Raw genomic sequence first — 11194 nt, forward strand, 5'->3', positions numbered from 1 at the left:
TATCGTCATCTTCCACAAACTCATTGTTGTAATTAGTAATTACTGCTATTTAAAGAAAAGCTTGGGCCAAAGATGGTTCTTCGTTTCTCTAAATATCATCTTTAATTTTGATATCATATTAGAACGTTATTTTAACTGGGTGAATGCACAATAATTATTAATAAGATAATAATATGTAAGATCTAGAACTCCAAAATAGAAAATAATTGAAAATTTATCTTAAGGAGAGAGAGAGCTATCTTCTAAGCCATTAAGCTTTTTATATTAAATATCTACTGCCGTGATATATATGAATTCACGAATTATTAAAGATGACATATAAATTCTTCGTTGGCCAAGACAATGACCATCCCTTTGTTTTATGGAAGTATGTTTGTAGAGATTTGGCTGCCATGAGTGGTTTGCGGGACCCTTATTCATTTGTTCATAAATAATCAAATGTGCCTTGATAGTTCAGCCCCACCTAGATGGACAATTGAAATACCATAGTAAGGTATAAAAAATCAAGTTCATATTTATAAAACAATCATTAGACAAAGATAGAGGAAGAGAAATGATGGAGAAAAAAAGAAGAAAAAGAAACTGCATAAAAATGATTTGTTGATGATAGATACATGATGGCCTGTGAGTGGGTGAGCCAAAAGGTTAACTGCCTTCAATCCCCACTGCTTGAGTGTTGACAAAATCCCGACTCCCACAAAGGGACAACTTCTTGGCCGGCTATTTCACATGCGACCAAAATCCAACAGAACCATATATGATAAATATATCTTTCCTCTCTCAATAAGTCTTAATTTATATTAATCTTTGGTCTTTCTTTTACTCTCTTTCTCGAACACACACCTGATAAATAAAGCAGAAAAATGGATATGAGGAAGAGGGATTAGAGCCTTTTTTGTTATCATGAAAAGGTTTGTTTGATGAGGTTCTATAAACTTACTGCAGCCCTTATATTTAAGAACTGACAAGGCTGATAGGGTAAAAAGATAGGTCTCTTTTGCCTAATTTGACTTCACTCAAGTTTTTTTTTGGGGGATGACGCTTTACTCTTGATCTGTCCCTTTTCTTCCTTCCGGAAGAAGATAATAGAATCCTGAGGTAAAGCTGAAGAGTCTATTTTCTAGGATTCATTTGCAGAATTCTCCCAAACTGTAGTCGCTTTGTATTACACTTTCACCGCTACTTGGAACGTTTCCCGGTGGCAAAGGTACCCACTACTAGTCTGGTCTCTTTCTCTGTTTCTGCTCTCTTCTGATTTCTGATTCCCATATTCTCTTTTCTTTTTGTTCTTTTCTCAATTTTGTACTCTGTCTATCTATCTCTCCTCATGATGCAATACACTGAAACCCCACCACAACTTTTGCATCGAACTGCTTCTTTTTCAAACCTCACCATGAACAAGAACCAATTTCACAGGACTCGCCCATGGCCTGGTTTCCCTTCATCAAAATCCTTGGGAAATTTCGGTGATGCAAACTGCATGGAACAACTTTTAGTTCATTGCGCAAATGCAATCGAAATCAATGATGCCACTCTCACCCAGCAAATCTTATGGGTCCTTAACAACATTGCACCCCCAGATGGTGATTCTAATCAGCGTCTAACATGTGCCTTCCTTCGCGCTCTCATCACTCGAGCTGCAAAAAGTGGTACTTGCAAAATGCTTGCTGCCATGGAAAATGCTCACTACAATCTTTCCCTCGAGAGCCATAAATTCTCCGTCATAGAGCTCGCTAGCTTTGTGGACTTAACTCCATGGCATCGCTTCGGCTTCACTGCCGCAAATGCAGCAATATTAGAAGCAGTTGAGGGGTATTCAGTTATTCATATTGTTGATTTAAGCTTGACTCACTGCATGCAAATCCCTACCCTTGTTGATGCTATCGCTAGTCGGTTCGAGGTGCTACCACGGCTGAAGCTCACAGTAGTTGGTGCCACAGAAGATGTACCACCAAAACTTGATCTTTCATACGAGGAGTTGGGTTTAAAGCTGATTAACTTCGCCAGGTCTAGAAATATAATGATGGAATTCAGAGTGATTCGTTCAAGTTATGCTGATGGGTTTTCTTCTTTGATCGATCACATCCGGATGCAACATTTTGTGTACGCAGAAAGTGGGGAGGCTCTAGTTATAAACTGCCACATGATGCTTCACTATATACCAGATGAAACCCTTTCACCAATTCTTAACACGAATTCGAATCCTTACTTTCTCGAGCCTTCCTCCACTCCATCAGTTAGAACGATGTTTCTCAAAGCGTTAAGAAGTTTAAACCCAACCATTGTCCTACTAGTCGATGAAGATGCAGATTTTACATCAGATAATTTGGTGTGTAGATTAAGATCAGCTTTCAACTATTTATGGATACCTTACGATACTGTGGACACATTTCTTCCACAGGGAAGCAAGCAAAGGCAGTGGTATGAAGCTGACATTTGTTGGAAAATAGAGAATGTGGTTGCACATGATGGTCTACAGAGGGTTGAGAGGCTTGAACTAAAGAGCCATTGGGTGCAGCGAATGAGAAATGCAGGATTCCAAGGGATTAATTTTGGAGAAGAAGCAGTTTCAGAAGTGAAAACCATGCTTGATGAACATGCAGCTGGGTGGGGATTGAAGAAGGAAGAAGGTGATCTTGTACTTACATGGAAAGGTCACAATGCCGTTTTCGCTACTGCTTGGGTGCCTGCTTGATTAATGCCTAATCTTATTATTAGTCTCTAATTAATTCTCTCTATTTATTTTTTCGCTAGTAGATGAAAACTGATTGTGTTCTCAGGGTTCTAATTCAAACGATGGTCAGTCTTAATTATCTTTAGTATATTTTAATGTAAGATTATTAATTCTAAAGACCTAATTGAGTTCATCTTTTTGCTTACCAGTTCTAACAATTTTCATCTTGATTACCCAGTGACTAGAAGATAACAGATATAACTTTTATCACAACAGTATTTAAGGCATATAAAATTCCTAGCTTCTGCAGTAACAGTTCAAATATTAATTGCTTGGAAGCTGGAATACGAGACCTTGCTTAGTACGACACTGTTTCTGATTTCATCCCTGCTACTTGTACGATGAGAAATTAAGGTCAAAATTTAAACAGAGAGGAGAAGTCTTAACCTATGAATGCATGATCCATCATCATGTCTCTCATCTCATGTCATGATGTTATTTGGAAGATCCTTCGTTCCACCCATGTGATGGCTTTTAGAACTTGACCCATGATGAGTCGATTTAGAATGTTCTTGACCTTACTTCCGCTGAGTTTCCATTCAATCCAATGAGATGACAAACTTATGAAGGATTAATCACACAAATTCAAACATATATATGTTCATGCAACTAATCAATTGACTTTAAATATGAGTATTAATGCATACACATATGGGTTATAGAATATAAATAGGCCAAACGACTATTTCCTACCCAAGGTTTAGCGTTTTCTCAAATGTCCCCCCTTTAACTATGAAAACACCAAATACCCACCCATGGTCGGTTAGATTTAACAAAACCCTAACGCCTGTAAGGGTAAAATTGTCATTTTCGCTATAATATTAAAAATAAACTAAAATAGAATATAATTTTGCCTCCCTAAACTTTAAAAACTAAAATTTTTCTCCAGCCTAAGTTTTAAAAAATCGCAGTTTCACCCTAGGGTTTGGTTTTGAAATCTCCGGCGGCCTCTTCGGCTCCGTTGCCGACGGCCTCTCCCTCCCGAAGCAACCTCTCCTTCCGGCGATCTCTTTCCTCCCATTTGGAGGTCTGATCGACGCCGAAGACGCCTTGGGAGACGAAGAACTTCGTCGGGAAAGACGAAGCCGTCGTCTTCGTCTGGGAAGACGACGACTTCATCTTCTTCTGGGAAGACGAAGAACTTCGTCTTCCCCGACGAAGTTCTTCGTCTCCCAAGGCATCTCCGACGTCGATCAGACCTCTAAATGGGAGGAAAGAGATCGCCGGAAGGAGAGGTTGCTTCGCGAGGGAGAGGCCGTCGGCAACGGAGCCGGAGAGGCCGTCGGAGATTTCAAAACCAAACCCTAGGGTGAAACTACGATTTTTTAAAACTTAGGCTAAGGAAAAATGTTAGTTTTTAAAGTTTAGGGGGGCAAAAAGAGATAAAATATTTAGGCGTTAGGGTTCTGTTAAATCTAACCGGCCATGGGTAGGTGTTTGGTGTTTCCATAGTTAAAGGGGGAACATTTGAGAAAACGCTAAACCTTGGGTGGGAAATAGTCGTTTGGCCATATAAATATTAGAAGTGTTTTTGGGTTCATACAAATTTGATGTACTATAATTAATGTCGAATCAACTCTGAATTTAATTAATTATCAATCTAGTAAATTGATCTTTCTTTTTTGTATTTTTTAAAAATGATTTATCATATGTATATTAGAAAAAGAACCTAATATCTTTTATTATAATTTATTAGACTCTCAAATGAAAGACCTTATAAACTCAATAGCTCACATTGACATCATCAAAATCCAGATTTTATTTATGAAGTGCATCAAACATTCAACAAAATTGATCATAGTATGTCCACAAAACATAATTCACTGGACTATACACTTATCTAGTTATATTAAATTAAAACAATATCAACCCCACATTTGGAATATTTTCTTAACAACTCATCCTAAAAATTAGTGTTTGAGAATCAGAATGAACAAGGTAATGTATATATATAAGCGGAAACCTCATGCTGCAGAATTATGGATTAATTAGTTAATGGTAGAACAAATTAAGGTCCCTTGATCTAGTAGACGATCACTCTCAGGTACGAGTTAATCTGTTGTAAGTTAACCCAGATGGCTTTAGTGAGATAGTGACCAAAAGAAGTTACAGAGACGAAAATAAATCATAGCACTGTAAATCTGTCATATCTTCTAATAATTAAGCATGCGCGCATGTGAAAACCGAAGAATAAGAATCTGCAATTCTGCAGTTCTTTGACAAATCAAAACTCATAGGCCTGTAAATTCCTCAAATATATATCATAATAAGGAGCATGCGCGCATGACTAAAACTAAGAATCAAATTCTGGTATATTAACGAAGGGCTAGGCATATCATGACATCTTTGAAAGTATACCCATCATATCACTATTATTAAATTTTTATATAATGTTTCATTCCGGTAGATGAAATTGAACCTCAAATAATTTGGACGGTAAGATGTTGAAAGGCCTGTTCAAACTAATTTCAAAATCCGAGAACTAGTCATGGAGGCAGATCACAATCTTCCTAAAATAAGAGAAATCATATAATCAATTTCAAATTTCAAGATTGGAATACATGAGATTTACGTTTGTTTAAACATACTGCTCATGTTTACTCTTTTCTTCTTGATATTAGAGAGCATCTGTGTATTTCTCAGCTCTCTAATGGCAACTAACACAACCCATCCTTTCCCCGATCAAATGAATGTGGTGAATTTTGTCACAATCAAATTGAAAGAGAATAATTATCTTCCTTGGGTTACCCAGTTTAAATCACTAGTTAAAGCCAAAAACTACTCAAATTTCTCACAGGAAAAGAGCCAAAACATGTTGTGTTTATTGTCCAAGATGGACAATAGATTGCAAATCCTTCATATGCTGCGTGGGAACAAACAAATGGTCTTCTCAAGTCTTGGCTCATTGGGACTCTTTTAGAAGAAATTTTGGAGTGCATTTTTGAGCTTGCAACAGCAGCCGAAGTATGGTCGGCTCTAACAGAACAATTCTCTCAACACACTGAAGCTTATGAGTTTGATTTGTTATCAAAACTTCATAGTTTACATAAGGAAAAGAGGCCTCTTTCAACCCACTCGGAGGAATTCACAGTCTTATATAATCAAATGTTAGCAATTAGATATTGTTGAATATTTATATTCCAGTTGTAATCAAATTTAACATAAAATTCAATTGAATTCCCCTTTTCAGGATAGAACTTTAAAAATGGATTCCAACTCAAAATTGGATTAAATTCTTCAACTATAAAATGGTTGAGTTTTGATGACTTGATTATTGCAAAGACTCAGTAAGTTGGCTTGTGCTGGATAGAAGTTAAATTTTATTATAACAGCTTACTCTCGTAAACTTTAGCCAATAATTATTGTAAATAAGTTTTAAGCTCTTCCCAGAATGTACATACACTTCTCTGTTTTCTCATTTGTAATTGATGTTAACACAAAATTAAAACTGTTGATGCCTACTAAATTTTGACCACTTCCTTTCCTAGTGACTGCCTCACATCTTCGGCTGAGTTAATGAATACAGGGATTCTAGGCTGCTGATTGGATCTCAACAAACGATATTAATTTGGGTAAGCACTAAGTAAGTGAAAGTTTTACAAACGTAATAAATATTTGAACCTAGATTTCATTTTAAAAGTTTTAATATTGTATTAGTTTTATTAACTCTTAGAGTCCAAACATAAGTCTTTTCCATGAATATGCTTGCTTAATTTTAAACCCTTTAACTTGTAGAATCCAAAAGGTTGAGTTTAGGTGGTTCTTTTTTTATCATTGCATTACTTAAAATTTGTGAGCCAAAATATTTTGTGTAGAAGAGAGGAGCTATGCAAAATAGACATGAACTATATTAGAGAAGCTATGGAAACAATCTTTCATCTATGTGCGTATTGACTCAAAATGCAGGATGAGAAGAAGTTGCTTTAAGAGTTTCAAATTATTTTCACAAAATACTCAAAATTATATAATAATTGACATAAGCCTTTTGATGAATAAATCAAACCAGTTTAACTTACTTTATTGTAATTTTAAGTACTTCTAATCGGTGGCTTTTTAACCATCAACAAAATCCATAAAAAAGAAAAAATCTAAATTAAATAGTACATTATGAACACAATTATATTATCTTTTATTTCTCCTTGTGTTTGGATTAGGTAATATCTCAAAAATACATTAACTTAAAAATTATTGGATATAAATTATTATTATATTTGATAAAAATTGATAGATATAAAAAATTATTGTATTTGATTGAAGATAATAAAATAATGCTAAGATATTATTTTACTTAAATATCCTTAAGTATAATTATTTTAAGAGTAGTGTTATGTGCAAAAATAATAACGTGTTCTCATATGATTAGATGGTTGAAAATTAAAAATAAAAAAATACACAATCACATAATAACACATTATTGTTTGTACATATAGTATCATTATTATTTTAATATATATTTATGTTATTTGTTATATTAATTAAAATTGAGTTTATTGTTATTTTAATATATATATATAGAGGTTGGTCGGAGAACAGTCATCGAAAAAGAAAAGGAAAAAAATTAAACCCTAAGATAGAAATTGTCGTTTTTCAAACTTTAAGTAAGAAAAATTATTAGTTTTTAAATCTAAAAAAAAAATGTGATAATTTTTTAATCATTTTAACTAAATGATATTTTTACTCTTAATTCTAATAGTGAATTTTAAAATAATAATAAATATTTAAGTTTTTGAAAGTTAACCGATATGAGTTTGGGTTTTCACCAAACCTTGGATGGAAATAAGTTTTTTGGCATATTGTATTTTATTAGAGTAATAAAAAATACTAGTAGATTATTTTACTTAATACCCTAAAATAAATTTATTCTAAAATATTTTTTATATTATTTATTATATTAATTAAAAATAAAATTATTTTTATACTGGCAAACTAATAAATAAAAATATAATTATAATAAAATCAAGATTAGTTTGATAATCTTTTAATATTTAAGATAGAAGTGATCTTTTATATTATTATTGATAATAAAAAATTATCATAATTTTTTTATTATTTATAAATCAAATAAAATAATGTTAATAATAAAACTCTTAAAGCCCCCATCTTAATGACACTCAAATAACACCACTCAGCTACTTTATCTATCGATAGAGGTTTTTGGAGCACAGCCCGAGCCCAACAAATGTGGCTGCAGAGGCTCCTCAAGCCCAACCCAACCACATTTTAGTTGGTCCATTAGTCCGCAAGATTGATCAAGGGTAAGTTTGTAAATTTATGAAAGATAATGAAAATATTGAACATTGGCCAGATCACTATTTCCCACCCAAAGTTTGATGAAACAGATATCCACCCTCAATGTTTGAAAAAGCCATTTTCCCACCTATAAAAATTCCTTTCCCTATCGTATTTTTATACAAAATTAATCATTAAATTATATAAGTAAAGATTTAATGGTTTTTTATTTGGAGAAAATCAACAAGGCCAGAAGTGCACAATCACACATACCCTATTGCATCGACACACTATAATAACATAAAATTTGAAAAAGAATTTCAAATTTGTTTACCAAATCATTGGAAAATAATTTTTGTTTGCATCTAAAACCTACGATAAAAGAATTATTCAAAATTAATATTTTGTCTCATTCTTGTATTATGATAAATTTTTTTCCTTGACATTATTTTGTATCATACTAATAATCCTATAGCATGGTAACCTTATAATAAAAGTTCAATTTGTCAACCATAAATTTATATCATAAGGTTATGAAATTTTACCATGCCAAACAAATATTTCTATCCAAGGACAAAAAATGTGGTGGGCTGGCTAGTACATCATTTTGGCGGCTTGCACGTGTCTTAATACAGGCGTGCGAGTGTTAAGTTAGTGTTTCTAACTTCGAAAGTTCTTAAACATCAACTTCATTTAATTTTCGTTAGAACGGACGTGGCCTTTGACTCGACGGCGCTTCCAAAACTAAAACCCTCCTCTCCATCAGCCCTAATCCCTGTGAATCAAGTCAATTTCGATCCCATTCCACTCCTTGTTAAACTTATCTAGGTTCGTTTTCTTTCTTTCAATCCTTACTAGTTTCAATGGGTTTTGTTTACTCGTTAATTCTTGAAAGGGTATTATTTATAACTCGTTTATGCTTCAAAGTTCAGGGATCAAGATTTTCAGAGAATTTGTTGTTGTTCTCTTTAGCTTTTCTGTAATTGAAGTTTGGTATTGACTGTAATTTCGTCGATTATATTTAATTTTCTTATTAATGTGTGATAAGAAGTAAGAATGAAGCTCTCAGATCAATTTTTTATCTGGGTTTTATGGTTTTGTAGAATTCAACAACTGATTTCACAATAGTAACCACTGCTGACTGACGGTCAGTTGTCAATGGATACGTATTACATTATTGGGGATTTTCAGAGAAGTGACATTTTTTTTGGCAAATTGATGAATTTCTGAAGTTAAATGCTTTTTATTATTGGGGATTTTCTGCAACCATATGATATTTTTTATTTTCACAACAGTGAGGAAATTGGAGACTGAAATGCCGGCTGTTCGGCATTTTGCTCGAGTGAACACTTTAGAGATTAAATCTCATATTGAAAGGAAGCTCGGGCATTTAAAATCAGAGACATATTTTGATCTCCTCACAAGATTTTTAAATGGTAAGTTGGGCAAATCTGAGTTCGGTAGACTCTGCATTGGTACAATAGGGATAGAAAACATGCGACTTCATAAACTTCTTATTGTGTCAATGCTAAAAAATGCTTGTGTTGCAAAGACTCCCCCGTTGAAAGCTACAAAAGCTGATGGCTCTTTCAGTGACAAATTGGCTAATGGGTATCAAAGAGAATGTCCTCAGACACTAGGTGAAGATATTACTCAGTTCCCTCTAAAAGGACGGGCACCAAATATTAATGATTGCAAGTTTAAGGATCATCCAAGACCTCTAGCTTCTTATGGACATAGCCATAGTATTGTATGTAAAGATTCAGTCCAAAATCTTCAAGAACAGCAGAGTGCCACTGAGTTGCTTTCTTTGGGTAGTAGACCACCATGCTCAGTGGAAGAAGGGGAAGAGGTTGAACAGGATGTAGCTAGTCCAAGCATTTATAGTAGGAGTCCTGTCAGAGCTCCTCTTGGAATCCCTCGAAACAGCAAAGAGACACAAAAAGTACTGCACAGTAGATTGGGCTGTGATTATTACACTGAAATTTGTGAGAAAGGTGGTCAGCTACCCGATACTCGTTCCTTAAAGACGAGGTTGGAACAGAAGTTGGATAAGGAGGGATTTAATGTCTCAGTAGATTGTGTCAATTTGTTGAACAATGGCCTTGATGTTTACTTGAAAAGATTAATAAAGCCTTGTTTGGATCATGCCAATTCACGATTTGACCGCAAACATATGGAGCAAAGGCATGGATCTTCCACAACCCGATTAAATAACACATTGCCAGTGAGATATATACAAAATTTGAGTGGATCCACTTTTGTTTCCTTGTTAGACTTTCAAATTGCAATGGAGTCAAATCCTCAAATTCTTGGAGTAAACTGGCCAACACTCCTTGAAGAGATTTACTTGTATGAAACAAGAAGATTGAAGACTTACAATTATACAAATTGATTTTGGGTGATTGCAGTTATGAAGTATATGCTAACATTGATCTTTACCACTTTAGACGGCTGAAGTACAAAATTATAAAGGTCTTCAAGTTTTGGATCCCCTTGGGTGACTTGTTTTCAGGCCATAATGCTGATTGTTTCTGGGTTGGACCTGTTTAAGTCATATATCTTTAAATATTTGACTCCTGTAAGGATGTAATTACTAAAATCAGGCCAGTAGCTAAATGCATATCCCTAGTTTATTTGTTCACTGATGAGCATTCCCCTTCTTTGTAAATCGCCTTTTGAAGTTTTGCGGCTTGCAGCTGTAAGGTTACTTGCTTTGTTGAACTTTTCTTTTTAATATACTGTTAATTAACCATACATAAATGCAGTGTTTCTTGAGGATGGCAGTGTTCGACCTTCTTATTTCAATGGAGTTCTGTGCGTTGATGACCATAGATTTAATATTATTTCTCAATTATTTGAAGACAGCATGCATAATCTAAAGTGGGTTATTATCATTTTAATCACTGAATTATCTTTTTCTTTGAAGCTTGCCTCAAACCTTGGCTGCTTTAAGAAGAACGTTTTAAAAACGTTGTTGTTATTATTATTATAACAATAGACGTAGGCTTTTAATCATTCTGAAAACAATGTTATTATCATTATTTTCTTGTTATGAATTATACAATATCATCATTTAGTATATTTATCGTTGGTACAAATATTCACAAATCAAACTTCTTGTGTTAGGCAGCTGATGCATTCCTTAACTAGCACTAAAGTGGAATTTGTTGGCTTGATAAATCCAGTTGAAGTATAGAATTTTCCTTGATGACGTCAAGTTTAAGACTA

At 34.0% G+C, this 11194-nt stretch overlaps 2 protein-coding genes across 4 annotated transcripts; both read left to right on the plus strand.

Annotated features, from left to right (window-relative positions):
* Positions 1–1327: 1327 nt before the first annotated feature.
* Positions 1328–2858, plus strand: LOC123193361 (scarecrow-like protein 32). Its single transcript, XM_044606300.1, has one exon. It carries the CDS (start codon positions 1328–1330, stop codon positions 2693–2695), a length of 1368 nt encoding a protein of 455 aa, XP_044462235.1. The 3' UTR covers positions 2696–2858.
* Positions 2859–8649: 5791 nt separating this feature from the next.
* On the plus strand, positions 8650–10720 carry LOC123213138. 3 transcript variants are annotated; one of them, XM_044632523.1, is made up of 3 exons: positions 8650–8791; positions 9067–9110; positions 9259–10720. In XM_044632523.1, exon 3 carries the CDS (start codon positions 9279–9281, stop codon positions 10356–10358), a length of 1080 nt encoding a protein of 359 aa, XP_044488458.1. In that variant the 5' UTR covers positions 8650–8791; positions 9067–9110; positions 9259–9278; the 3' UTR covers positions 10359–10720. The 3 variants fall into 3 exon arrangements, with proteins under 3 accessions (XP_044488458.1, XP_044488443.1, XP_044488452.1); XM_044632508.1 differs by having other exon boundaries at positions 9067–10720; XM_044632517.1 differs by lacking the exon at positions 9067–9110.
* Positions 10721–11194: the final 474 nt, after the last annotated feature.

The sequence above is a fragment of the Mangifera indica genome, chromosome 1 (assembly GCF_011075055.1).
Source record: "Mangifera indica cultivar Alphonso chromosome 1, CATAS_Mindica_2.1, whole genome shotgun sequence".
NCBI classification, from domain to species: Eukaryota; Viridiplantae; Streptophyta; class Magnoliopsida; order Sapindales; family Anacardiaceae; genus Mangifera; species Mangifera indica.

What these genes read in the sequence shown, in the direction of transcription:
- LOC123193361 (XM_044606300.1), top strand. Translation starts at nt 1,328, where the DNA reads ATGATGCAATACACTGAAACCCCACCACAACTTTTGCATCGAACTGCT.
- LOC123213138 (XM_044632508.1), top strand. Translation starts at nt 9,234, where the DNA reads ATGATATTTTTTATTTTCACAACAGTGAGGAAATTGGAGACTGAAATG.